This window comes from Notolabrus celidotus, chromosome 18 (genome assembly GCF_009762535.1).
Source record: "Notolabrus celidotus isolate fNotCel1 chromosome 18, fNotCel1.pri, whole genome shotgun sequence".
Taxonomy (NCBI): domain Eukaryota; kingdom Metazoa; phylum Chordata; class Actinopteri; order Labriformes; family Labridae; genus Notolabrus; species Notolabrus celidotus.
Window position 1 is genome coordinate 8,069,639 of NC_048289.1, and position 26,599 is coordinate 8,096,237.

Genomic DNA, 26,599 nt, shown 5'->3' on the forward strand with positions numbered 1-26,599 from the left:
GTTACACAAACCGCTCATCACATTACACAGGCGTTTTGTCATGTGTTTCAGGGCTGTACCCAACTCTGATGTCGTCAGTTTGAATCACATGTGGCTGTGAAATTATAAAACTTTAACAGTTTGTTCCTTTGTTTCCTGCTCAGCACCATGTCTGTCTCCTAAATAAGTCTCTGTGAGTCTCATGTTTTACCCGCCTGAGGAAAGTGTCAAAACCAACAGCTGTCAGAGAGACAGTTCCAGTGTTCTTCTATCAGAGTGTCTCAGACCAAATGCTTAATACTTGAACAGAATGAAGGGTTCTTTAACCTCATTCTTGTAAAGCTTAACACAAAGGTTCTTTAGTGGTCTGACCTCAGGAATCACCACCATCTCTTCATTACGGTCTAAATATCTTAAATTTGTGGTCTAATGATGGGTGACAACCACCATTAAGGTGCATTACTGTCATCTTCTGTGTTGGAGTGTGAATAAACTACACTAATACTGTTAGCACAATGCACTACATCTCAATACACATCCTTCAAAATAAAGGTGCAGTAAAGACTTTTTGCCACAGCTCTTTTTTTCCACCCACTGAAATTTACTGTGTGATACGTGATCTACTTTTGGGTTCTGATCCATCAGTTGAGAACCAAGAGCTTTAATAGTTTTTGGTCACTGCCCAGGAATGTGGTTTTTCTTGATGAATCTGTCCAAGTGAATCATGGGTGTCCATGAAAACAAAGACTTTATAAGAAGCTAAGTGAAATAAGGAGAGTGCCAGGACATCTAATTTTTTCATCTATCCATTCTGACTTTTATGTTGAACTCAAACTCAACGTGCTGTTTTCAAAGTCACAGCAGCGAGCTGTTAGCTGTTTGTGTTTATTTGCATGTTTTTCAAAGTATGATAAGTCGTTAGCCACCAGCTAACAGAACAGCTAACAGCCTTGAGCTAATAATGTATTGTTTCTGTGAGTCTTTGTAAGAAGGGATGCAACCAGCTTTGAAGTACCTGAGGTCCAGAGTGTCACAAGTTGCTTTGGTTAGGAGTTGTTTATTGTTCTTCCTGTGCCAATTGTAGTATTTTTCCCAGTGTTCATGTCTTGTGTTCTTTTATTCCTTATGTATGTATGTGTGTATTTTTTCTTGTAATTTTTAGTTCAGTCTCAAATGTTAACTGTTTTATTTTGGTGTACTTGTTCCTACTGTGTCTGGTTTAGTTTTACTTCCTGGCTTTGTGTGTTTCCCTCCTTTTTGATTGCACCCTAATTACTTTCACCTGTGTCTCGTTGTCACACCTATGTGCTCATTAACTCATGTGTGTATTTAGTCCCTGTGTTTCCTCACTTGTGGTGTCAGTTCATTGTGAATGTCTCCCTGTGCATCAAAACCGGTCCCTGCATTGTTCTTTGTGGCTTTCCCTGATTTTTCGGGATTTTGTCTTTTTGGACGTTTTGTTATCAGTAAGTTATTGTTTATCTCTTTTTGTTTATCAAACATTTTGTCTGCATGTTGGGTCCTGCAACTTTTTTTGCTTTCTCATCATGACATAGAGATTGGGAGCGATATCCAAAAGTAGAAAATCAGCACAACTGAACTCTGTAATAGAGATATAGTTACTCTTCTTCAAAATACGCTACCTGAAAAGATCAGAAGCAGCACAGCCTCTTTCTACCTTCCTCTCTCTTTCGTTTAAGTGAGTTGTTATGGATACAAGCACGCTCTGCGTCTGTCTCATAAACTTTGTTGTGACCCCCATTCTAAAAGAACCTTGTGAATGATGAAACCTGAGGGAGTCCTAACTTACAAACATGGTGTGCACCGTGAAACAAGCCACCAGCAGCTCACAGCAGCTCACGGCCCCCCTGACGTCATGTGTCTGCTGAGAATTGACCGAGCAGTATTGAATTTTCTTGATTTAGTGTTTTTATTGGCTTTATGAGTTCAGAGGGGGTGGAACAAACATCTGGGGATAATTTATAAATGTAGGATGACAACTGAAAAATCCAGGGTCAATTCACAGAACTCTTAGCTGATGGTTCAAACCGACATACAGACTCTGAGGTTTTGCTTTGAAAATATTGAAGCCTTGATATTTTCTTTTACAGTTTAAATAAAATGTTGAAAAACCTCCATTCCTCTCTTTGTATCTATTTTGTGTTTCAGCCACCAGATCCTGGAACACTTTGCATGTATATTGAAAGTGGAAAAGAAGTCATTGTGGTGGAGAGTTATTCTTATATTTAGGTTAGCAGGTATCTGTCAGATTTTATCCGGTTTCATGTGCAGTTGTCCAGAAGGTAAAGATATAATCAGTCCAAATCAAAACCATATTTGTTCAAACAAAATACTTTTTTGGACACTCTGACTCCACAAAAGTCTTATTTGAAATACATGTAGAAAGGTGGAATCATCTTATATTCAGATTTGACACTGCTACATGCCAACACGTTCACGAAAATGCAGTGAAGCAACTGATTTTATACTTTTGCACGCCACAAGGGAGAAAAGTGTCGCCACATGTTACATTTACTGATCGACATGGCAGCACAGAAAGAACAGAGAGACTGTAATGCTGTCAAGCTGTTAAATCTGCAGCAGGAAAACACTTCTTCATTGATTTTAAATAATGAGAGGAAACATAGCTGAACTTCAACTTCCGTCCCAGAAAGATGGTAAAAAGGTGACTCCCATAGCGGCGAGGTGAGGAGGATTAATGTTCAGTCGTAGCGTAATATGCTTGAGTGAATCAACAGTGTGTGAGCGGAGCATCGATCGGGGTAACAGTCTCCCACAAGTTGATCAGGATGAATTCTCAAACGTCTTTTCTCTGCCGCTCATGGGATATTATAAAATATACATTATGACAACAAATAAAACATACATAGACCTATATGACATAAAACACTGTAAATGATAATGTTAAAAGAGGTCTCTCTGCCTCTTCCGCTTAGTGCAGCGGGTCGGCATTGAGGCGCTGTCTCTCTCTCTCTCAGTGCATGATCAAATATCATTATATATATCAATTTAATTTAAATGTAATTCTTTTGATCATTGGGTAAGTGTTTTTGTCGTGTTTTATTGCTGTTAAATCTATGTAATTTGGCAGATTTGGCTATTCAGAGTATTTGCCCAATAGTAACCAGAATGCTGAAACATTTCCGCAAAATTGGCAAGCAAAAAAAAAAGTCCACCGTAACCTTTGTCCTACTCACAGGTTACGTCTGTAATGAAGCTAGCTGAAGCTGCAGGTGACCTCTCATATCAACATACCAAAGGTTAAGATGTGTAACCTTTAACCTGTTACCAAGTGAAGGTGAATAAGATCGTTCAAAGATCACAGAGCAAAGGCCAAGCTGAAGCTCCGCCTCTCACCTGACAGCGTAAGTCATGCGGTCCGGTCTCAGAGCTCTCATCATACACAGTCTCTGCAGTGATGTTTTATTCTTCCACTCCTGAGGGAACTTCTCCTTCTCTGGACACCCTGACTCCACAAACTTCTTCCAGCGTTTGGCTGAGCCCTCGATGTCTCGGTCCAGGTTCCTGAACTCTTCCATGGAGCACAGGGACTGTCAAGTTTGGAGGGGAAAAAAAGGTTTAAGCATTAAAAAAACGACTTTAAAAAGTGCTGCTGCTCTGTGATCGGTGATGCACATGAAAGTTTTTGACCACTTCACAAACATTTTACAATACTCAGCAAAACGGATAACTTTGTTTGCAGAAGTTGGAGTGCTTATCTCTCCTCACGCCTTCGTAAATAATATTTATTCAAACAGAAACGCTGAGTAAACACGATCCCTTTCTCGACGGGACAGGGGGGCTGAATCTGCGTCTCCTGCAGAAGCAGCGGGGGCTTCATTGTGATGCCCCAGCTGACAGGCACCTTATCTCATCTGAGGAGAACAGCAGTGTCACGCAGTGCAGTCACGAGCAGGTACACTCACTGACGAAGAACACACATGCAGACACATGCACAGTGTGAGTGAGTGTGTATGTGTGTGTGTGTGTGTGTGTGTGTGTGTGTGTGTGTGTGTGTGTGTGTGTGTGTGCTCTCTCTTGTACTCAGGCATGTGATTGGCAGAGAATAAAGCAGCATTTACAGAGCAAAGATTACCTGCCCACCACCCTCGTAAAGTGTAAATATTATTACATTTAACTTGCACAGATATTTAGGCAGCAGATGAAGTGAACTTAAACTTGCGTCTAAATTGGCAGCCTTTAGTGTTCGCCAATAAGAAGTGAGCACTGAAAGGAGGAATGAACTACCACCACCTCGCTGAGGAGACACATTTGAGAACTGCTGTGGGCATCCCTTCACAGCTAACTAACCAACACGTAATGTTAAATGTTATGTTTCTGGAATCTTTTTACACCAACGATGAATCCTTTTATTTCAGTTAGTTCATAATCCACCGTGCCAAGACGTCCAAAGGGTTTAATCAAGAAATCGGACCAGGATCAGGAAAACCTAGCTTACTTTTGTGCTGTGGCAGAGAAACAGAGCTCTTTGTGAGACTACATACTGGAAACTATGTCCACAGGGGGCGCAAAAACCTACACAAATGGAAAGATCCTCACAGCTGCTCCAAATGTAATGTTTAGAGATATATCTCATAGTAAGAAGATTTATTTCTAAGGGAAAAATGCTTCAGTGTTTAAAACCCTAATACCTACCTTGTATAATGTCAATGTAATCATTTAGTAATTTGAGTGTAAATTATTTTAAAAGGCCCAAAGTGTAAAAGTTGTTTTGAAAATGTTGTTTTGTTGGCTCAGTTAAAGCTTCTCACATTTCATTCCTCCATTTAATCCAGCCTGAATCCAGCTCCTTACAGAGATCAGGAGAATCTGTTTTTTTAAATCAAATTTATTCCAACCCTTCACAAAAGATTTTAACACAAAATGCTGCTTTGGTCCAACAATAAGATAAAATGGAGGATGACTAAACCAAAAGTGATATATTTTTTTCTTTTTTAAAAACCTGATTTCAAATTTGATTCGATCTATTTGCTTTAATCTGAACTGCTTACTTTTGAACAACTGGGCCAAGGACTTTAATAGTAGATTTAAGTGTCTATACCTGAAACTACAAGTATGTACAATAAATATTTTTTGCTAGTTGCAAGTTGTTGTTTTTTCATCATATAGTTAATAATTTATCTTTTACTTTTTACCCTATAATTCTAGTAGAACAGATTTAAAGAATTCTGTTGAAGTTCAGTGAGAATGCTGTGGGGAAGCATGCAACAAAGGAACAACCTTATTTTTTGTTGCAATCAAGTCTGATGTTACGGACAACAGAGATGTCATGACAGAGACCGTCCCAACACAGGACGCAGGATCAGAATCAGGGTTAATGCTCTGAAAGTTCACACAGATGAAGTGTCTCTGTGTTTTGACATACAATAATTTACACAAATTGAATAAAATGTAGGTAGCAAGTAAACAGCAGTTCACCTGGAGTTAAGACACCTTTGTAAAATATATACAACTACAATATAATCATAATAATACAAATGAATAAATATGAACAGGATATTTTGAGAGGGAGAAAGGCTGTAGTGCTGAGGTCAGAGCTCTATGATATCATAACTGTCTTTGGCTTTTGTAAACCTGCAATTATTTTTTCAACAGTAGCAAATGTGTCATTAGCTAGCAGTTAGCAGCAGCTTGTATTCAGCATAACAAATAAACACCAGATGTAGCACAAGGTTCAAGCTTAAAGCAAACCACCAAAAAAATAAAATACAGGGAATGACACAAATCTTCAGAAATCATCATTCCACTGACGTCCTCAAATCTTTCCAGTTTATCTCAGAACATCTCATTTAGATATCTGTCATGCTTTTAGGTCGGCAAACTCAGCATTACTTGGGTATAGTTCCGTCCCTGTGCTTTGTATTAACTACGAGGAGGGTCTTGAAACTCTCACACAGCAGACACATCTGTGAATTCGTTAAATCCTTCCCTTCAACCTCTCAGCCCAGTGCGGGAGAATCCTGCAGGTCCCACGGGATTCCCGCTCCTCTAACATCATGAAGAGGGCCGAACAATCAGAGGATCTTATCCTGCCTTAAAGCTTTCCAACTGATTACACTTCCGACTGATAAGAAATCGAGTGACAGGATTTGATTAGCGGGGCCTTAAACATCCACAGCAGGCTGAGAGCAGTTGGGGAAAGGCCGTCTCCCAACCCTCAGCGGGTTTAGGTTAAGTTAATATTCCACGCGGTTCGGATTGAAAAATTCATGAGCACAAGAAGCTAAAAAAACTCTCTGCCGCTGGGGTTTAGTTTGCTGCTAAACTGATCTGACAAGAGAAGGAACCTCTGCTGCTTCACGTCCATGGGGCCGCAGTGCCAGACGTCTGTTCCTTAAGGGGAGCTCCGGGTACGCAGAGTTTGTACCAGTGGCCTTTCAATGTTAAAAAGCAGTGGGGTCACTGAGCGAGGCCGGGCCCCCGAGAGTCATGTGCTCTCAGAGTAAAGGTTTGGGTGAAATGGAGAAAACAGTCTTTAATGCAAATTTGTCCTTGTGAGACCAGGCTGCACAAATTGCATCATAAGAAGTAACTCCACACACGGCATGAAAGCTGCTAAGTGCTGGAATAACTGCAGGAGAGAGTGAGTTAAAGTCATTCCTTCACACACGACGGAGAGGAGGAAAAGTTAGTCAAGAATTCAATCTGAAACTAGCGGCACACTCGTTTCGGTAGAGCTGCATGATTATGGTAAAATGATAATACTTTGTTCTAACTGAGAACACGAAGACTGAACACCATTATTCATTAATTTTAAATACAAGTTTTCTTGTAGTTTCACATTTGAATAAACAGAGCAATGCTTTTAGCTCTGTTTTGTGCTACTTTCTGGCTCATGTACAAATTTTGCATCACACTAAAGCTTCCTTCTCACATGTTCTGCCCCCGAAAAAAGTTGTTTGATCACACATCCCACGCAGCCTGGAGTTCTGCCTGCAGGATGAGGGAGGTATCGGGCACGGGGGTGACTCTTGGGAGGCGGCACATGATATCAAAAGCACGCTGTGAACGCCACAGTGTGATGTTTACGGCATGATGTTGGACGAAGCTACAGAGTCCAACACTGTAATGATGTTTAAGTTCTGTCAGTGCTACCTGTAAATGGACGGATGTTCAGACATCTTCCGTGTTCTCAACTTGAAAACGATTCTCCTTTTTCACACTCTAATGTTTTAACTCATCTGGTAAATGTTTGGCTCTTTCAGGTTTGCAGCAGTCACATGATATGTTGTCACCCTGCCTGCTTGCTAGCAGTGAAATTCCCTTGCTGCTTTGTCTCACCAACTCACCCCGACAAGAAAAAAACAGGTAGGAAAATGTGGCTGTTTCTTTTCACTCATGACACCAACCTGCAAATGTTGGTAAGTTTCAAAGAGCTTTGTGAATCTGTGACTATAGCTAAAACTTTCCAGACTTTCTGATCTTATATTCACTGACAAGAAAGTTAACCTTCAGCTCCTTTCTGTTTATTTCAGCAGCAGTACGGATACAGCCGTCTGTGTACCTTGATCCCTCCCCACGAGTGGTTGGACAGGAAATCCACAGGTGATGTTACACCTGGTTGGACAGGATATCTCAGAAGGAAGTCCAGCTCTGCAGGGTTGATTTCTTTATTCATCAGCAGGATCTGGGGACGAAACAAACAGGACGGACTCTGAGCTGTTGTGTTTTCAGCACAAAGCACATTTCCTCTCCGCTTGATTAGATCCAAACAGGACCGCCGGTCTCAGGAGCCGCTGATTCTTGTTCTGAAAACAAACCATGCAGAAGATGAAACTGGCCCCCATTCTTACCTGGAAGGCGAGCTGAGCGATATACGTGAGCTTGTCACACTCAAACAGGCCTCTGGTGGTGTACTGGAACACCGAGGAGGTGATGTTGTCAATCAGGTTGGACACTCGCTGCTTCAGAACCTCGTCTGGCTCCGCCTTCAGGACTGCTTTCTGGAAGACCACGCTGAACGCCTGAGAACAGACGGGTCAGAGACGACACTTAAATATGTCTCTGACTTCAGAGTGAGACCAAAGGAACAAAAGTAACACTCAGAGTAGAATCGATTCAAACCATGATCAAACTATAAAGCAGTGTATGGTTCATTTTGACCTTTCAATAATAAATTAACACACCACAACCCTTTGTTACATGTCTCCTCCCGCTCTCTACTCCCCACATTTCCTGTCTCTCTTCAGCTGTTCTTTTAATAAAAAAAAGTGAATCACCTTCATAGTTCTGAAAATCAGGAGTTAACCTTAAAGGTTTCTCCACAACTGAATATCCTGCTTTGTAGCACAACAGGCCCTTGATGACTCACTTGGTTTCCTGCTCCTGTGCTGACTGAGTCTCACCCTGCAGACACAACACCTCCACAGTGTTTAGGTTTCAGGTTTCAGTAATACCTGCTGTTACTCAACAAACTAAAGAGTGAGAACATATTCTCCTGCTCCCTGCTGTGTTTCAACAGCTATTATTATTATAAATAAAACCCTATTTTCCTGAAACCAGACAAACTGTGACTTTGGTGTCATTTTGTGAAAATGTCTTTGAGTTAAGGAAAGGATCACAGTTTGGTCTTAACACATCATCACTAAGTTTCATTCTGAGGGAGGACTGTCGCCTTTGTCTGAAATTCAAACTTTGGTTTGAATGTGGGGCAAAGTTCACACTCAAAGTGTTATTAACAGCTCAGATCAAAGTTTACATTCAACTGATGTTCAAAGGTTCATCTGAAAAGGCAACTGGACTTGGTAGAGATTCTTGAAGATGATTCACCTCTCCTCCAAAAATCTTCTTCAGTTCTGACCAGACTGGGGAAGAGCTAGAAAATATAAGCCTCTAACAGCCATTTTAACAGTCACATTGGTTGAGTCGACTTAGTTCCTGACAGTTGTAGCCTAATTCCTGACAGTCGTTCAGGACACTCGCACCTAAGATCATGCAACCCCAATGACCCACAAACAACTCTACTACGACCCCATGTGACTACCATTAGCACACCAACGACCGCTAGAGACTTTTATTTTCTACCTCCGTCCCCGGTCTGATCAGAACTGAAGAAGCCTTTTCGGAGGAGAGATGATTTGCTTGTTCCCAGTCAAAAAGTAACCCGACCAATCAGCATAATTTTAGGAGAAAGAGGCGGTAGCTACAGGCACGGATCAGTGGTAGCATAAGTAAGCATGTAAACAATGGCAACCCGTGAAGTGTTTGCCGTGGATGCAGGTGTAGGGGCAGTTTAATCAGAGCTGGACAACATCTTTCTATTTAAAGAAGAGCAGAGACCATGAATGTGTTCATTTCTTTACAAAAACAGAAAGACTTGTGTTGTGACATGACAAATGATGCCTGTCAACATTGCGTTACAAAGTTTACACCTCAAATGCAGCACAAGCCCAACACATGTTTTGTTGCTCTGATTGCTCTGTAATGAATGTGGCATACAGATCATAAATCCAATCATGTCCAACAACATTTAGATCCTGGGTGGAGGCAGTATTCTGACATTGATGAAGCAGACCCTTAGATTATAATTGTGTCTTTATATTATTATCATATGTATATCTTTTCCTACACCTAACTAAACTGTGACTGTGTTTCTGTTCAGGGGACCCAGTCGTCTCAAATGGGAACAGCTCTGTTGTGACATTATGACCACATCAGAGTGAAACACTGTGCTCTAGATGTCCCGTGCAGCGGCTGTTAATAGAGAAACTTGATCACCTTTAAATTGATGTTATAATTTTCAACATGTAGCCTGTCTCACCTTATTTCACAAATCCAACTGTGCAGGTATGAATCCTGAATATCTGACAACTAATCTCTCTCCTAACCGTACTGTAATTCTTTAAAAAACACTTCTCGGAGTGCAAATTGAAATGTCACTGAGGAAATAGAATGGTAGTTATTTTCTCCTCTGTGCTGTCATTTCTGTCATTTAGCAGAGTCACACTCTGCCCCAACACACATTATACTCTACCTCATTTCATTCACAAGGTCAAAGGTGTACATTTTCTCTGAATGTGTTTTTATTTGATTATGTTCTGAAAGGACTCGGGCCGGGGCAGCTACCTGCAGAGAGAGGAGTGATTGGAAACCATATCTCAGGCCGCCTCCTCTCAGTGCTCGCTGGCTGACAATATGAGAGACATTACGCTCTACATAAGCACATTAGGGAGCCACAAACACAATAAAAGCGGGGCAAAGAGCATAAAACACGGAGAGCAAATGAAAGAAGGAGGACTGGAGCAGAGGAGGGAGTGTAAAGAGGGGTCTCGCTGAGGGCCCAGGGGGCGGGGAGGAAACATGGCGTGTCAATAGACGGCCTACCTTGAGAGAGAACTGGTACATGGGGTGGATTTTATTGAGGTCGTTCATTATGAAGTACAATAAGGAAGCCCGTGCTGCAGCCAGTCTGTAGTGCTCCCGAGCCTCGTTGATTTTAGCCTCTGTCACCTTGGCTTCTTTCACCTACAGTAAAGACATCACAAACACAATCACACTCACAGAATCACACTCGCAGACACACACTCCGGATTCATCAATCAGATGGTGAAATTGCACAGCTTACAATAAAACACCCTCCAGTGAAGAGCAGAGATATTCCAATTTCACGGCTGCAGCCAAAATGTTCTCTCACTGCGAGCAACATGACAATTAAAAGCAAGTAATTATACTAAAGTCTGAACATCTGCAGAGGCAGCGCTCCTCTCCTCTCACATCATCACCCTGCGCTTTCTCAGGAGAGCTCTGAAGTATCAGAGACATCAGTGGTTCTCTCCAAGCAGAGATGATACGCTCAGGTGTAATGATCTGATTTTTACCAACCAGAGGAGAGAAGCTGAGCAGAGAACAGATACTGCAGAGATAACAGACTGAACATTAGTGCCTGATTACTCTGTTCATACCAATTACAATGAAATATTTACAGGTCGTCTTCAAGAAGGTAGGCCATGAGGGGTTAATTTTATACACTAGCACATCAATACAGGGTTCAGATATGTGACACTTGTATGTCATTTTTACTAAAAACAGGAAGGGATTATCTTAAACCTAAAATGTTATAAAGAAGAAAACAGCAAAATAACTTGCTTACATAAAAAACAACAACGGCAGTTGCAGCCAGGAATTGAAAAGTGTGAATATAATTAAATGTGTTAACAACTGGGACTTTTATTATAACATTATCATGATACACCACTAATTGTTACATAGAAACTAAGCAATTTAAAAAGCTTGACAGCTTAATCAATCCTCAAACCTCTGAAGCATTAGAAACCCACAGAGAAGCAGTCTGCCGGTGACCGGGATCATATATTTAGTTACTGTGACATTATTTCTTGGGGATATTTTCACATATTTCACTATCTTCACTACTTTGTTGTACTTTACATTTGTCTCAGCTGTTTTAGTTTCTGCATTTGGATCAAAATAGACTGATGTCTGTGAACAATTCTTTCCAGCAGGGGTCTGATCTCAGAGGATGAAACAAGATCTAGTGTTGAAAAATGAAGCCAATGTGGAAAGTGCTGCAAAAAGCTGCAGTTCCTCCTGTGTCCACTTGAGACTGACTCAAAAAGCAAAGGAATCAAGGGCTTGGCTGATTTGATTGACAGCAGGTTGTGTTTTAGCTATTTAGCCAGGCAGCTAGGCCTTGGCTTCAACTCCACCTGTTTGCCTGTTCCTAGATAAACCTGAAGTTAGTTGGAGTCAGAATTTAAAAAAGGGCAAGGGACATCTTTGGACTTCCTAACACCTCTTCAGAAACCATAGGGTGACATCGCTCAGACTGCACTACAATTCATGCAGTCCGTGGTTGGACACAAAGTAGTTAACTCTTCAAGCCCAGTAGCTCTTGATCTGTCCTCCTGTATTTTTTTATTTTTTTAGTCAACTTTTATATATTGAATGAGCTACATTGTGATTTGAGAGCTCTCTTTCAGGAAGTGAAGACAAAAATAGGAATAATTGTATAAAAGGAAAAAGACAAGGACCTTTTCTTCGATCTCAGCTGCAGTGCGTTTGGTCGTCTCCAGATTCTCCACCAGCTCTGTGTCTCCCAGAAAGTTTCCAGAAGCGGAGGACAGGCGAGACAGCAGGTTGTCCTCCAGTGTCTTCAGAGTGATCTTGAATCCGTTTTGCTGCTTTGTCAGGTCGGACTGATGAACACAGAAACACACAAAAACTTTACATTTGACAATTACCATATTACAGAAAGAATCACAACAGAGAGAAACCTTTTTTTTGAGGAGTAAATCTAAAAACTAAAACAATATTATCCATTACATCACTCTCTTAAAAGCCACCAAACTACATTAACCAGGAGGTGCTGGTCTACCTAAGTCATACCATCGCTAAGTTTGTTTATGTTATTGAGATACTCCAAAAGCTTAGTTTGGATCTAAAGCAATTTTTGTGGAACAAGCAACAACACAAATGTGGGAACAGATAGAGGCAGAAGTCGACAAGGAGCTCCTGTTTTCCACAAAGTCAAATTACAGTTTGTTGTAAATGGACTCTGGTGAACTTTCAGCCTTTACTGGTTAAAAAATCACCCTTCTCTTCAACGAAAAGCTCTCTCTCTGTAGGGATCCTTTCTTTATGTTGTCAGACACTGAGAATAACAATCTGAGACTGTCAGGGACAAATCAGGGATTATCACATTTCAGGGATTACATTTAAGCCAGTAAAAATAGATTTTTTTAAACTGCAGAAGCAATTAAAAAACGTTCTGTACCTTTGAATAAGTTATCATAAGTTAGCAATTAATAACGGATATTTCAACAAATGTGGCAGAAACATATGTTAATATCCATCTGAATCACCCTAATACAGATCACAGGGAGTCTTGATAACAAATGTCTGGAGAGCAGTTTTATCTCTAAACCGTGTGATACAGGCTTTAATGTGTCAGACTTATCAGAAGATAGTTTGGATTGTCTTTGAGAACAGATGGATTTTCTTTTTTTCTTCTGGTAACCATTTAAGCATTCCAAATTAAAAATAATCAACTTCTAATTTAAATCATCTATCAAAACATCACCTGAAGCTTTTAATATTCTATCAGCAAGGATCCTCATGAAGATTACAGGTAGTGTCTATTTAAGTGTAAAGGTTTGGATGAAACAACTCTTTGTAGACAGACTCTAAGTTGATCAAAACCCAAATATTTTGTTTCTGAAAATCATCTGTTTTTTTCGTTTAAATCTGGATTAAAACACCAGATCTCCCCCTCCACAGTGACTCTCTTTCAGACACACCTTATGCTTGTCTGTTGGGTCTTTACCAACATAATCTATGTAGGAGATGGTCAAGGTGTGGTCAATACGAGGACATGAAAACTGAAGGGCACCTCAAAGGCAGTAATAATCAATACACTCTGAATCAGCTCCCAAGAACTACGGGGGTGCTGTGGGCCAGATTAACCAGCCTCCATCTGGTTACTGACATCAAACCTCCGCGAGCAACAAATCACTCGATGTGAAGAGACTGTCTATCAGGACGAGAGGGGAGGGGAGCTTTGATAATGGAGTACAAACAGATACACAAACACAAACACACACAAGCATACTCGAATGCAGACTCTTGCAGAATTTAATCAGTAGTCGTAGATATCAAAAGGCACTTTTTCTCCTAGTCTAGTCATTTAAAGTGGAAGTATTCCAGTGAAATATATGTGTGTGTCTATTCAAAATAAAACTCTTCATACCAACTGTTTGTATCATGTGTGGAAAAGTTAATAACAAATATCTTTGACTTCATTACAACTAGTCAGTTTTTACCTCTGACTCATTTGAGCCACAATTACAGAGATTTAATATTCAATATGGTTACGTTAAGAGTCAAAATATCCATAATGTGATTCTAACTAGTTGCATTTCAATTTAAGATATCTAAAAACACATTTCTTACCCATGCTAATTATTGAAATCAACAAATAACCCCTTTCAACTTGAAATGGAGATTTTAGAAAACAATGGTATTTCCTTTATCTCATGTCACAAAATTAAGCTCTACAAGACACAGATTAAAGTCTGAAGGCCAAAATATAAAAATTAATCTAGAATGGATTGTTGCTGCTTTTCATGCAGATATCTGTTTATAGAGAGAAATAAATCCTCCTCAGATTACCAACAACAGGAACCTGGATGTCATTACGCTGAATTGTGCTCCTCCTGCTTTTGCTCTCCATACAGACTGTTTTTCCTGCAGACACCAAAGCTTGTTGATACCTTTTTGCTCAATACTACTCAAACTACAAACGTACTTCAAACAGAAAAAATACTTCTTCATTAAATTTGGACCCCATACAGAGTCTATCTTTTTTTGCTCCACTTATTAATAGAGATTAGTGAAAACTTGATCATTTCAGTCAGCCACAGGTCAAATGTTAAGTGTTTCTCACACATGCTCTCATTTTCTCTCAAACAGCTGTTAAAATATATTTTTTCAAATATAAACTCAGAGAGTATGCAGAGCATACGGACACATCCACACAGAGCTCTGTGATAATGTGTTGTACTCTCCCTCACCATATGGATTAACACCCCCCTCCTCTAATAAAGCTTGAACTCACGCAGTCTTTGTTCTGACAGAAAAAAAAGTGTTAGAAGGAAACTTTCACTTTTCAAAGCGTCTGAGAGGCATTAGAGAACAAAGTCGACAGGGTTACTTCTCTTTATTGCTTCATCCTACTTTGTCCTTCATTAGAGTCGGTTGTAGCTGCTTGTTTCTGCTCGATAATGACTTTGCTTTATTGAAGTTTCCTTTAATAGAAGCCTCTGTGACCTTTGAATTGTTGTAATTACAGGAGGGCGGTTTGTTGGGAGATTTGCCTACTCCACTGTTGTCGTTGGCTGATGATAGTGAAAGGCTTGCGAGTGGCGTGATCCCTGATAGGCAGAGGTAATAAGTTTCTGCACAGCTGTTTCTGCCCCCGCATATGTAATCACAGGAGGAGGGGTAGAGCTGTTCCTCCCTCCTGTGGCGTAATGTTCCCATGACAGAAGACATACTTAGCTCAGATGGAGGAGATAGTTTCAGAAATCACACTGCTCAGTTGCTCCCTTTATGACAGTACTTCCTGTAGCTGTTATGAGAGAATTTTTACTCCTCTGTTAAAACTAACCAAGCCTCCACCTTGTTAAATCTTGCACCCATAGTTTTACCCACAGATGAAAAGCTCCTCTCTGTGCTACTGATTGCTGTTCATATATTTATTGATGCTTCCAACTCAGAGAGTCATAAAGGTTTTATAAGCTGAGAAATAACTGGACACATACAGGACACTGTTTTCACCAAAAGACTGGAGTTTAGATTCCTAATTCTAATCATCCTCACTCCTAAACAGAAGTCAACAGACATGCAGTCATGCTGCTTCTTGGACGGATCATAACATGATCACACTCGTGTTCTGGGCTTCAGAAGGATATGGCAGAAATAATTTAAGGACTGCAGGTTTTACATGATGACTGCCTCAGGAAAACATACAAGAAAGAAAAGATAAAAATGGGAGGAAAGTCTGATGAAAAAAATTGAGAGGTGTTAGCTCAGGTTAGGGATGGGCAATGATTTACTGCCAATATTTTCTAATTGGGGATCATTCGAATTATAGTTGAATAGATGCCAATGATTAACAAATAGTATTTTAGCTTGAAATGCCCATCCCTAGCTCACGTATCCCATATGTCAGGCTTGGCCCACAGTACATCAGCTTGCATCCAATCATCCAATCATCAGCTTATTACCCTGCAAACTGCTTTGCAAACCCACCTCCTCCCCAGATCCTTCCTCTCTGCTGTGTCTGATTTTACCAGAGTCATATGTATTGTCAGTGATGCTCGCTCTGTTCTATACTCCGGGGTTCTGTGCTGCTGCTCTACCTGCCTTGACTTTTCATATATGCATATGAAAGGGAAGGAGGTGTGCTCTCCCCACCTCAGGCTTTGGCATTCCTCTTGGTCACATGGAAGGGCAGGGAGCTCCAAGAACAGACCAATTCTGCCATATACAATTTATAACATGCAAATAATGTATCTTTAATCAGAGTGGTCCTGACTGAAATGTGTTTTATTTGATCCAATGACAATGTCTGTTGATAATCATTTTTGCCCCATCTGTAAAGACAAATATCTCAAAGGAGGACATTTTCACCATATTCATATCCCCTAAATATTCTTTGCTTTTTGCTTTTAATTATCCTTTACCTCTCCCTCACTGCCCTTACACCATCAAAAACGTTCATAAAAAACGGAAAGTGGAAAAAACTCCTCTGTCAAAAGGGCAAAGGGAAAAAATGATATGATTGGTGGCATTTTAAGAAAAGCACTGACATGCCTGCACTCTGAGCAGAGAGAAAAGAGCAGAATGGGTCTGAGTGGTGAACATTTAAACGAAGACGTTGGCCTGTGTGAGTCAACTGTGACCTTCTAACTCACCCAGACTCGCTGCTCCTGAGGGGAAAAACTAACCACGCTAAAACACTCCCAACTGGACCCAGTAATGAGTCAGTTTTTAACGATTCACTCTCCTCCGGCACAATGTACTTGTAATTACCCTTGCTTGGGAAAAACAAACAATTAACCAGTCAGCAGAACACCCTAATTGGGATTAAAATGAGATATTACATCTATCATTTTTTTAGGCAAATGATTAGCGGGCCATGGAGCGGCCCTGTTAAGGTAATTTGGGGAGTTTTAGGTCTCATTAGGTGGAGCAAACACAGTTAAGAATGCACACATGCTCTCTTATATTTGCAGAGGGAGGCACAGAGGAGGGAAAAGGTTGAAGACTGATCCCCGTGTGCCCTCTGCAAAAAGGCAACTTGACATTTTAAGCTCCTTAGGCCGTCTTTGGCTCGGCTAAACGAGAGCTCCTTCTCGACGGCGTCATCTTACGGCTCAGTGGCGACGCTCACCTCATTAAAGGTTTAATGGCAGTGAGTCATCGAGAGGATATAAACAGGTACAGACAATTTGCACTCCACTATCAGTCTGATTGTTATCGGGTCAGGTTGTTTACCGACAACAAAAAGCCATTCAGCTCCTCATTCTGCAGGGCTGTGTTGTGATAGGAAGGTGCTTGGTGTTCACAAAAAAACCCTCTCCCCCCGTACCCACCTCCCAACTTTAACTTTACTGTTAATTAAAATGATAAGTGAGTTCCAGATCTTGTTTTTTTCCTCACCCTGCAATCTCAGTGAAATGCTAATTAAACAAGCTTCATTAAATCACATTTCACTTCTTCTGTGTCGGATTTTGCTGAGGGGACACAAGGCTTAAAATAACCCTGGCATTTTGTTTTTTTCTCTCTCTGTTTATTAAAAATGCTGATTTGTCGGTGGGTGAAAGCCTACAGGTCTGAGTAAAGCGCTCCCCACGGAGGCCCAACGCAAACAAGGACACCTCCAGAAAACCATCAAAATGCAAATGGGATTGTGTTGGAGTAAATCCACCCAACCCGTTAACAGACTTCCCACATTATCTCTTGTTGTGATCTCTCTGAGACACTGCCATCAGCCAGACATGTTCTCAATGGGAGAAAGCATTTATAATTTTCTTTCCCCCTCTTTGACTAACAAGAGCAGCTTTTAAGGAACAGTGGAAGTATGTCAATGTGTTGTCTAATTGCTGGTACAGTAGCGCCATCGGCCAATCCGTTTCAAACAGCTGACATGAAAAGAGCAGATTGTCGATGAGACGAGCGAGGCATCATTAGGCGCTCCAGCTTTGATCAGGAGAATTTTTACTTAATTACAAAGATTTACATTCAACCCACGGACCAAACTGAGGATATCGTAACTATCTGCTGCTCATTACTCCTCCAGAAGAACCTGCTGGATTGAGCGGAGTCGGCCATTAGTTCTGACTGGCAGTGACAGCTGAGCACCCAAGCTGGTGATGCTCCTCACCGGAGCAGAACAACGTCTCTCCCTCCACTCAGTCAAGGGTCCAAGGTCAAAACAACAAAGACCATCATTTACATCGAAAAGGCGCACACACCTTAAAGAGCGCCCCATCTGCTTCTGCTTCTTGATTGTGCAGAGGTGGATGTGGATGTGTGAACATAAATGAGTCTGCCAAAGCGATAAGACAAAGATGAAACTCCCCGGAGGATAACATCGAAACACAATCACACAGTTTGTGTAGTTTGATGATAAATGGAGGAGTGTCAGACGAATGGAGCAGGCTGACTGTGACACACGGCCAAATTGTCACTGCTTCAAAACTTAATTTGATTTCTTTGATTTGGCATTATTGGATTATTAGCTTTATGGCTGATTTTTCACAGATACATCACAGTAACAGTCCGTGACATTATAATATAACGTACTTTATCTTTTGTAATTGTCTATCTCTTTCTAAGATGTTGATGCTCCATATCAGTTCATGAGTTTGAAGCTGTTTGGTGGTAGAAGCCAGCAAAGTAAGTGATGTGTTTTTAAAAATAGGACATTACACATTGATTTTATTTAATTGAATTTCATGCTAATGCATCGAGTGGTTGGTTTAAGAAATAACTCTTTAAGATGTTGCATTAAGCACAACGTTTCTACATCAATTCAAAGTTTTATCACAGCCAAGATAATTTAACCTTTAGTTTAACAGCAGCAGTGTTTTCACAACACACCTCCTTATTCTGGGTGTAAGAAGTTGATATGGCCTCTCTTTTAAATTGAAAGTACACAAATGCCTTCAACCTGCATTAATTCTAATGTCCAGCAGGTGGCGACTCCACTGGTTGTAAGCAAGCGAGCCGGATCCTCCCCTGTTGGTGAAGCTTTCAGCAGAGTGTCTGCCCCCTGGTGGCTGGCTGCAGTATAGGTAAAAAAAATCTGTCTCCCCAATTCATTTGAATGGGGGAGCAGTCAAACTTAAAAAAATAAATACACGTCGTACGAATGTTTCTCACATCCGTCTGCTGTGGTGATATGTAGTTAGTATTTGACTGTTTTGTGTACAAGGCCTCTTTTTCCTGAAAAGTTTATTTTTCGTTAGTTATCAGAGTTTAAAAAATGGGGTTTTACTTCCGGGTTTCCTTTGATTCACAGTCGCCGTAGAGTGAAACTTCAAAGAACACACAGCATCTTGTGACGTTACGCTGTAGGGGCTTATTACAGTGGCTTCACAGGCTCTGGATGCACAATGGCAGCGCCCAGCCATCAGTGTTTCAGTGTCGGGGGAGGAAGGGGTTGTTTTAGTGCTCAGAAATGACTGTCATTTGCTAGGTTTTCTTTTTCTTCAGCTTTGTTATCGTCCCGTCCCCACCACACACACACACTCACAGTCAAAGTGAGGAGTCTGTTCAATCAAACCAGCAATCCAGAAGGTGTATTCACTTACTCACTGTTTCCTTTAAATGCACGATTATGACCTAATGAGGTGTCGTCGCTAGACAGGTCTGCCTCGCTCCAGCATTCCTTGCACATTGAAGCAGACGCTTGCTTCTTATTTTACCCTCTGAGTAAAATATCTCTCTCTCTATTTTATACTAGTATATTGGCTGCCCCGGTGAAAAAGATGCATCTCACTTTTTAGATGGCAGAAGAGGTATTAAAGTGCATCTTATACACCTCATTTTACGGTATGTTTTTCTTTATGCAAATCCTCCTGAATGATTTGTCTTTAAAGGATTTTAGTAAATCTGAAGTGTCAAATAGAACCCATTTGCTGTTTCATGGAAGATTAAAAGAACTATTCAATGCATATTTGAATATTGTATTTAAATGGCAATCTGAGGTGTGACAAACCCATACTACTTTAACACACAGGCAACATTAACACACAGTTGCAAACGCAGACACACAGCCCAGCAGAGTCCTAATCTCCCTGAGAGAGGGACCCAGAGCCTCATAATTATCACACATCCACTTAGTTTGCAGGGAATCAAAGGCAGCAGCTGATTGTTTTCAATCAAAGACCTGGACCCGCAGCCTCTTGTGATGTTTAAAGACAGACAGTGTTTTCTGGCGGACGTGTAGTGTTAAAGACAGATAATGACGAGCGAGAGTGCTCCACCCGGCTCCTGGAGGCCCCTGACTCCTCTGACTGTTTCTTTTAATTACTCATGCACAGAGGAGATGTTAGGAGAGAAACACTAAAGAGTCAGACGTGGAGCGGCTGTTTGTTCTCTGATAGCACCTGAAGAGTTTGACAGATTGTGCTTTCATGTCTGCTCAGGTTCACTTTTACATTCCTGAGACATATCGGATAAAAAGAAAAATCCCTCTTTGTTGTTGAAGCGCTGCATAAGGTGGTGCTTCTCACCTTCAGCTGTTCCAGGTCAGGTCTCTCCATGCTGACTACGGCAGCCAGCAGCTGGTCCTCCAAACCGTCTCTAGTCACAGTGAAATTGATCAGGGTGCACTGGGCCTGCAGCTCGGGCTGGTAATGGGGGCTGGCCAGCTTGGTGTGGAGGATGAGGCGGAAACTTGGATTATACTCACACTCCTTGTCTCCAATCTTTATGTACCTGTTTGGGGAAGCAGCGACAAGTAGACAACAATAAGATGGTACTAATGCAGACAGCAGTTCCAGTGAGTCCTCATTAACAGCTTTGCACTCATAATCTGTCTCTTACACAAAACAACTGTCTTACTGTTTCCTGCTTGTGTCTCGTACAGTTCCCAGTGGACATCATGTCACTTTTATTTAAGTGCAATTCTGCTCTTATTCCACATTTTCTCATCATCAACTAATCCCATGGAAATAAACCTAACAATATGTTATTCTGTCTCTGTCTTTCCTATCAAGTATGCAGCCCCAAAACAGAAGCCAATGATTCCTCAAAGACACATAAATCTTTAAAAACCCTCATAAACATGTCGCATCATTTCTGAAGAGAGAGGAAAAAAACAGCCCAAAAAAGTCCTTGAATGAGCTTGCAGTTGTTGTTTGTAGCAAAGGTCATTCAAACAGGAGGAAGTGAAGCCCTTTTTCATGTTTTCAGTGGTGGATTAATACACTCATAGTGCCAACAATGTGCTCCCAGAGTGATAGCATGCTTGGAAGTCTCTAAAAGTAGTATGGGAGGTAGAACCTTCAGTTATCAGGCCCCTCTCCTTTGGAATCATCGACCAGTCAGGGTCCGGGAGGCAGACAGCCTCTCTACCATTAAGAGTAGACTTCAATTTTCCTTTTGATAAAGCTTATAGTTAGGGCTGGCTCAAGCTTAGACCAGCTGTTAGTTATGATGCTATAGGCTTAGACTGCTAGGAGAACACTGAGCTCCTGCCTCTCCCTTTCGATGCATGTTACTAACTGCAGATGTAAATTAGCTTTAAGCTAACTCTGGTACAATGCATCAGATGGTGACATTTATGTTAAATATTGTACATGGTCCCTTTACAAATAAATTGAATAAATAAAATAAATAATAATCCTCTAGGGAGTTTTGGAGCTCTCTTGTCTCAAGGATTATTTTAGATCAGTGCAACAGACATTCTGCCGTACCTTCCTGGATCCAACTACAACAACTATTAAAAGATAGATGCGTCCTTTACCTGCCCTTCTTAATGGTTTCTCTTCCCAGCAGAGGCCCAAGAACAGGATCCAAAGTTTCCTCCAAGTTCTCTATCAGAACCACATCCCCTTCTGCCAGAGCTCTCTCTACAGCGTCCAGGTACCTGTCAGAGGAAAACACCAGAATCTCTACAGTCAGAATCTTCTCCAGTAAATGACCGTGTTCAGATTTCACTGTGAACCCTCTTACCCTCTCTGTCCGATGCGGATCACACGTAGACTCTCCCCATATTTGGTTTTGATCCACTTGATGCCTTGCAGCTGAGGGTCCACCATGAGGGGCCAGCGCTGACAGGAAGTCAGGATGGTAGCGTTCTCAGTGGACATCCTGTCAGCAGGCAGACCCTCATTCTGCCATGCTGCGATGTCTGCGTCATCAGTCAGCATGGTCAGAGGGTCCAGGTCAGGGGTCACCGGGATGGGAACCTTGATGACGATAATGCATGAAACACTTTAAACGTTTGGGGTAAGTCTGAAGCTTCATGTAATTATGCAGAATATTTTTCCTTCATGAAACTCTTTGCAGGACAAAATGCATGATTTTGAGACAGGAAAAATTCTTAAATTAAGCGGTCCTGTAGTGATAATGCATCTGATCTTACCCACTCAAAACAACAACACTGCAACACTAGACACAGATGTTCAGAGTGATCAGGAAATATTTAATTATCGTGTATACCCATATTAATTATGTTTACATTCTCTCAGTCACTGTCAGCTGCAGATTAGTCACAAAGTTGGCCCCATAATTAACATTTCTGCCAGTTAAAGACTTGATACTGACAACTTTTCTGAGCATGTCTTGCAAAGGCAACGTGGAGTGGGTTTAGATTTAACAATAGACTCTTTAAAAATGATGGACGACATGACAGCTCCCCAAAAGTGACAGAAAACATTCTGAGCTCCTCCTGCTGACTGGCTGCAGTACAGGTCAGAAACCCCACCTCCTCCATGTTAACAGATAGGACATGGATCAAACTCTAAAATCCAAATACAGGTCAAATAAATGTTTGTCAAACATGGATTCTGTCATTATAGTTAGTTCGTATCATGCTGATTTATGTCACAGTATTTATTTTTTCTGACTAGTTTAGTTTGAATTAGTTATTTGATGCTAAAATAGAGGATGTGATGTCATTATTGTCAGCTCTGTTGAGCAACGAGGCTCCTGCAGCACCGTGTGCACTGGATTATCAAAGTAGAGGAGGAACAGTGAGAGGAAAGGTAAGAAACACAAACACAAGAGTCATTGAACTTTCAATAATTGAGAGTATGTGCTTTAAACCCACACAAGAATCTGTTCTGCTGTGGACTGGACCCACCTGAGGGAGCAACAAGGCTTTAGTAACAAGGTGAATCTGAGTTTGGTTAAGGTGAGGGGCGGGGCATGAGTACTGCGGCATCTCTAGCTGATTTCTACTGCAAAGACTCTTGATGCGAATGTGCAATATGTAAGAGCCCATCATGGGGGTATTCTGGCTTCACTTTTGAACAACAGGCGATGAAGACTTGTCGTCCATCCTTATATGCAGTCAATAGTTTGTATGGTTATGGTAACACTAGACAACACAACTAAAAATTGTGAGGACAAAAAATTATGAAAAAAGGAGAAGCACTAGATCAAGGTAACATGGCCTGAGAGCATTCACACTACCACTAGACTTCACTGATCACAACTCCAGTTCAGTCGGTCAGATCATGTTGTATTGGTCACAACTTTATTGCAGTATTACATTGTTTGTGTGCGGCGTCTAGGCACTGAACCTCATCACTTCTCACTGATTAACTTCACATGCACAAATGGAGGAGTGATGAGATTATATCTTAAACCCCTATCAGAGCCTGCAGGTGAATGCTAGGGAAGTGCTGGGGCTGAACGTGCACAGCACTGGTGCAGGGCAGCAGTGGCATTAGCAAAGCAGAGGTAGAGAGGTGAAGTTTGTCAGGTGATTGTGAGAATGATGTATGGAAAATGTGGAACTCAAGTTATCTGCCTTAACTCAGTTATTGCAGAACAAAGAAATTGCTGGTCTGCAACTGTCTAATCGGCTGTTATTGTTATTGTGTAACTTTGAGGTTGAAAAATAGCAGAAACACGTCAAGGCAGCAGGGAACAAAGAACTCAAGTGTCCTGCAAACTAAAACTAACACGTTTTTCGATGAAGTTTAGTGAATTTGAAGACAGCAATAAAGCAGCTGTTTTTAAATTTCAAAAGGATCATCTTCTTGAACAAAAAAGCCAATCTTTGTAGGGATCCATTCTGTAATGCTGTACTTACAATAACAGTCCATCAGTGACAGAAACAATAACTTTTAGAGGAGCCTTTAATTGGGTTCAGGGCTCAGAGGATGAAACTGCAGTCATTAGAGACAGTTTCATTGCTGTAGGCTGAAGTAATCGAATGGATTAATTTGTGCAACTTTGTTTTCCTTTATAAATTTAATCCCCTATTAAAAAAAAAAGAGATTAAAATATTAAGGATTCTCTGTTCAGGTCTCCCACCTTCAGCTGAGAGAGATAAGGCCTCCAGGTGTCATCCATCAGCTGCAGCCTGTAGTGTTTGGTGAAGTATCCCAGGTAGGAGATGAAGGCAGTGATGAGGAGCACGTCTCCACACAGAGTCCTCTCCTGTTGCTTGAACTTTTCTACCGCCTCAGCCCAGCGGACGTTCTCTGACGCTAAACCTCCAACCTGAAACACACAGACAGAAGCTCCAACTCACAATCCTGAAGTATAGTGTGTTTTCTCCACGGGCATCCCAAATCCCATCTCATATAAAGTCTAAATTAATCCAAAGCTGCTGTTATCCATACAGCATGAGGAAATATCCAGAACCACAATGCGCTGATACCTTCAAGTCTTTTTTTTTTATCAGAGTTTCATATCCTTTATCACCTCTCTGCTCATGTACCAACAACTCTTTACTGCAGCAATGACCTGATTTCCCTTTAGGGATCAATAAAGTTTACCTCAACATCTAATCTCTTTCAAAGTTTGGAAGCACGGTACTTTGATCCAGACGGTAACTTTTCAGCATAAAACACGGCCACAGTGTACACTTCAGCAAGTTGACTGCATTTGCATTGATATTAGAGACTGCTCAACCTCTCGTCCGTTTGTTGCTCCTGTCAGGCCTTTTCAAATCCTCCTCTGAATAATTTACATTAACATACTAACAGTGTCAACACTCATCTTTTTGTTGTGCTGTTGTCAGCAGGAGATTTACACACATTTACACAGCCGCAGATGATGGGGGGATTTATGTATATGCAATGTGTGTGTGTGTGTGTGTGTGTGTTTGTGTATTTGTGTAAACATAAGAGTTGTGCTCCTCAGAAAATACATCCTCACAGACAGGCAAGAATAAGGAAGGTTTCAGGCTCAGATGATTATAAATCAAAAAGTTATTATAAAGCTGCACACATCCTCAGGGTCAGAAGAAGTAAACACATGCAGCAGTGCCTTTAAAATGCATTGTTTCTAATGACCAGACACCTCAACTGGTTGCGTACAAATAAGTCTGATTACATAGAAGTCTATGGGAGAATGGTCCTACTTCTCAGCTGATTCATTCCCTCAGTAAACATTTTTCCTGATGAATTTTTGGTCTCTATTCATGATTTAGCATCTGCTTCAATACAGCATAATGTTCATTTAGTCAATCATAACTATTGACTTTAGAGAAACAATTTACAATATCTGTTCATATAGTATATGTTTGTGTGTTTTTCTTCCTCTCTCTGCTCCCAACAGGTGCTGCTCCCAGCCTCACTGCAGCAGCCTGTGATTTGGTACACCTGTACCGGACTCTCAATCAATGGCAGGGTGTAAGAGCAGGAGAAGGGAGGCAGTCAGTACCAGTGGGCTTTCAGTTGTGTTTGTCTGCAGACGGCTTCCCAAGACTTGACTTACTCCTTCAGTGGAAGGAGCGTGTGTTTAAAGGCCTTTACAAATAAAGTCTCTTTCTTGATTTCGGTTATTGTCACAATAACCAAACAGGTAGTTGTAGTTAATAGTGTTTGGATTTCGCTTATTGTCGTTTAGCTTCTCTTTGGTTAGTGTTTTTTGAAAGAAGCTTGATTTAAATTTTCCATTTTTCCTTATTTGGTTACCTTTGCATATACTTTGTTCCTTTTCTTCTTTTACCTGGGTTTATATTTATTGATACTCCCATTCACCCTCTGACCATCTTTGGGAATGTAACAGTTTGTAACATTTATACCTTCAAAAAACAATATTCATGTGCTGAACCTTTTTTTTCCCTCCCCATTGTGCTTTATACTCTTAAGTCAATTGTTACAGCATTTTTTTTTTTTTTTGTAACTGGGTATCCAGGACAAGCGGTCAAGATAATGGATGGATGGATGGATCAACTGAGGATATGCCCACTTAGCCTTCCTGGAACCTATGAGTCATGATTTATGGTCAGCTGACCTTTAAGGTTCATGTAGCCTCCATTGCCTGGTCATGGTGATTCATCCTGTACAACATCGGAGCCTACCTGAAAGAGCATGCAACACAGCTCCTGGTACAGGCTCTCATGATATCACTCATTGACTATACTGCGACTCCTCCCTGTATGCACAGTCAATTCAGATGATCCAGAACGCAGAAACACGACTGGTCTTCAACCAATCCAAGACAGCAGATGTCACTCCCCTGTTCATTTGTCTCCACTGGCTTCCAGTTGTTACTAACATTAAATTCAAAGCCCTGCAGCTTGCTTACAAAACAACAACTTCAACGGCTCCTGCCTGGAATCCCTCATCCAGGTCTACGCTCCCTCCGGCCCACCACACTCTGCCACCGACAGGCGCCTGGTACTCCTTCATTAACAGGGCCCTAAGTTACTACAGTAGTCAGACTAAGGATTTGACCTGCAGAATCTCTTTCTACATTTCAGAAAAAAAGAGAAAGAACCAGCTCTTTCATGAACACCTCTGCACTTGTTAATCAACCTGTTAACCAGGATTTTAAGGATGAGATGATACTGGTGTTTTTGCTGATGTTGTCGTTGGTGATGATGATGTATTAATTAAACACAAAAAGAAAAAAGATCTGCTTC

The 26,599-nt window shown here is 41.1% G+C and overlaps 1 protein-coding gene and 1 long non-coding RNA gene across 2 annotated transcripts in view; one reads left to right on the forward strand and one right to left on the reverse strand.

Moving 5' to 3' along the window:
• Positions 1–26,599, reverse strand: part of dnah9 (dynein, axonemal, heavy chain 9) — a 229,109-nt gene that overhangs the window by 43,879 nt on the left and 158,631 nt on the right. The window contains exons 60-68 of the mRNA XM_034707459.1: positions 24,037–24,225; positions 21,724–21,959; positions 21,515–21,637; positions 20,280–20,484; positions 12,009–12,173; positions 10,345–10,485; positions 7,815–7,985; positions 7,526–7,648; positions 3,358–3,551 (exon numbers count right to left, since the gene is read on the reverse strand). Coding sequence (XP_034563350.1) covers positions 3,358–3,551; positions 7,526–7,648; positions 7,815–7,985; positions 10,345–10,485; positions 12,009–12,173; positions 20,280–20,484; positions 21,515–21,637; positions 21,724–21,959; positions 24,037–24,225 — 1,547 coding nt within the window. The remainder of the gene's footprint in view (positions 1–3,357; positions 3,552–7,525; positions 7,649–7,814; positions 7,986–10,344; positions 10,486–12,008; positions 12,174–20,279; positions 20,485–21,514; positions 21,638–21,723; positions 21,960–24,036; positions 24,226–26,599) is intronic.
• LOC117829789 lies at positions 1,336–8,152 on the forward strand. Its single transcript, XR_004634697.1, has 3 exons — positions 1,336–1,445; positions 7,227–7,329; positions 7,497–8,152. It is a non-coding gene; the product is annotated as an uncharacterized LOC117829789 (long non-coding RNA).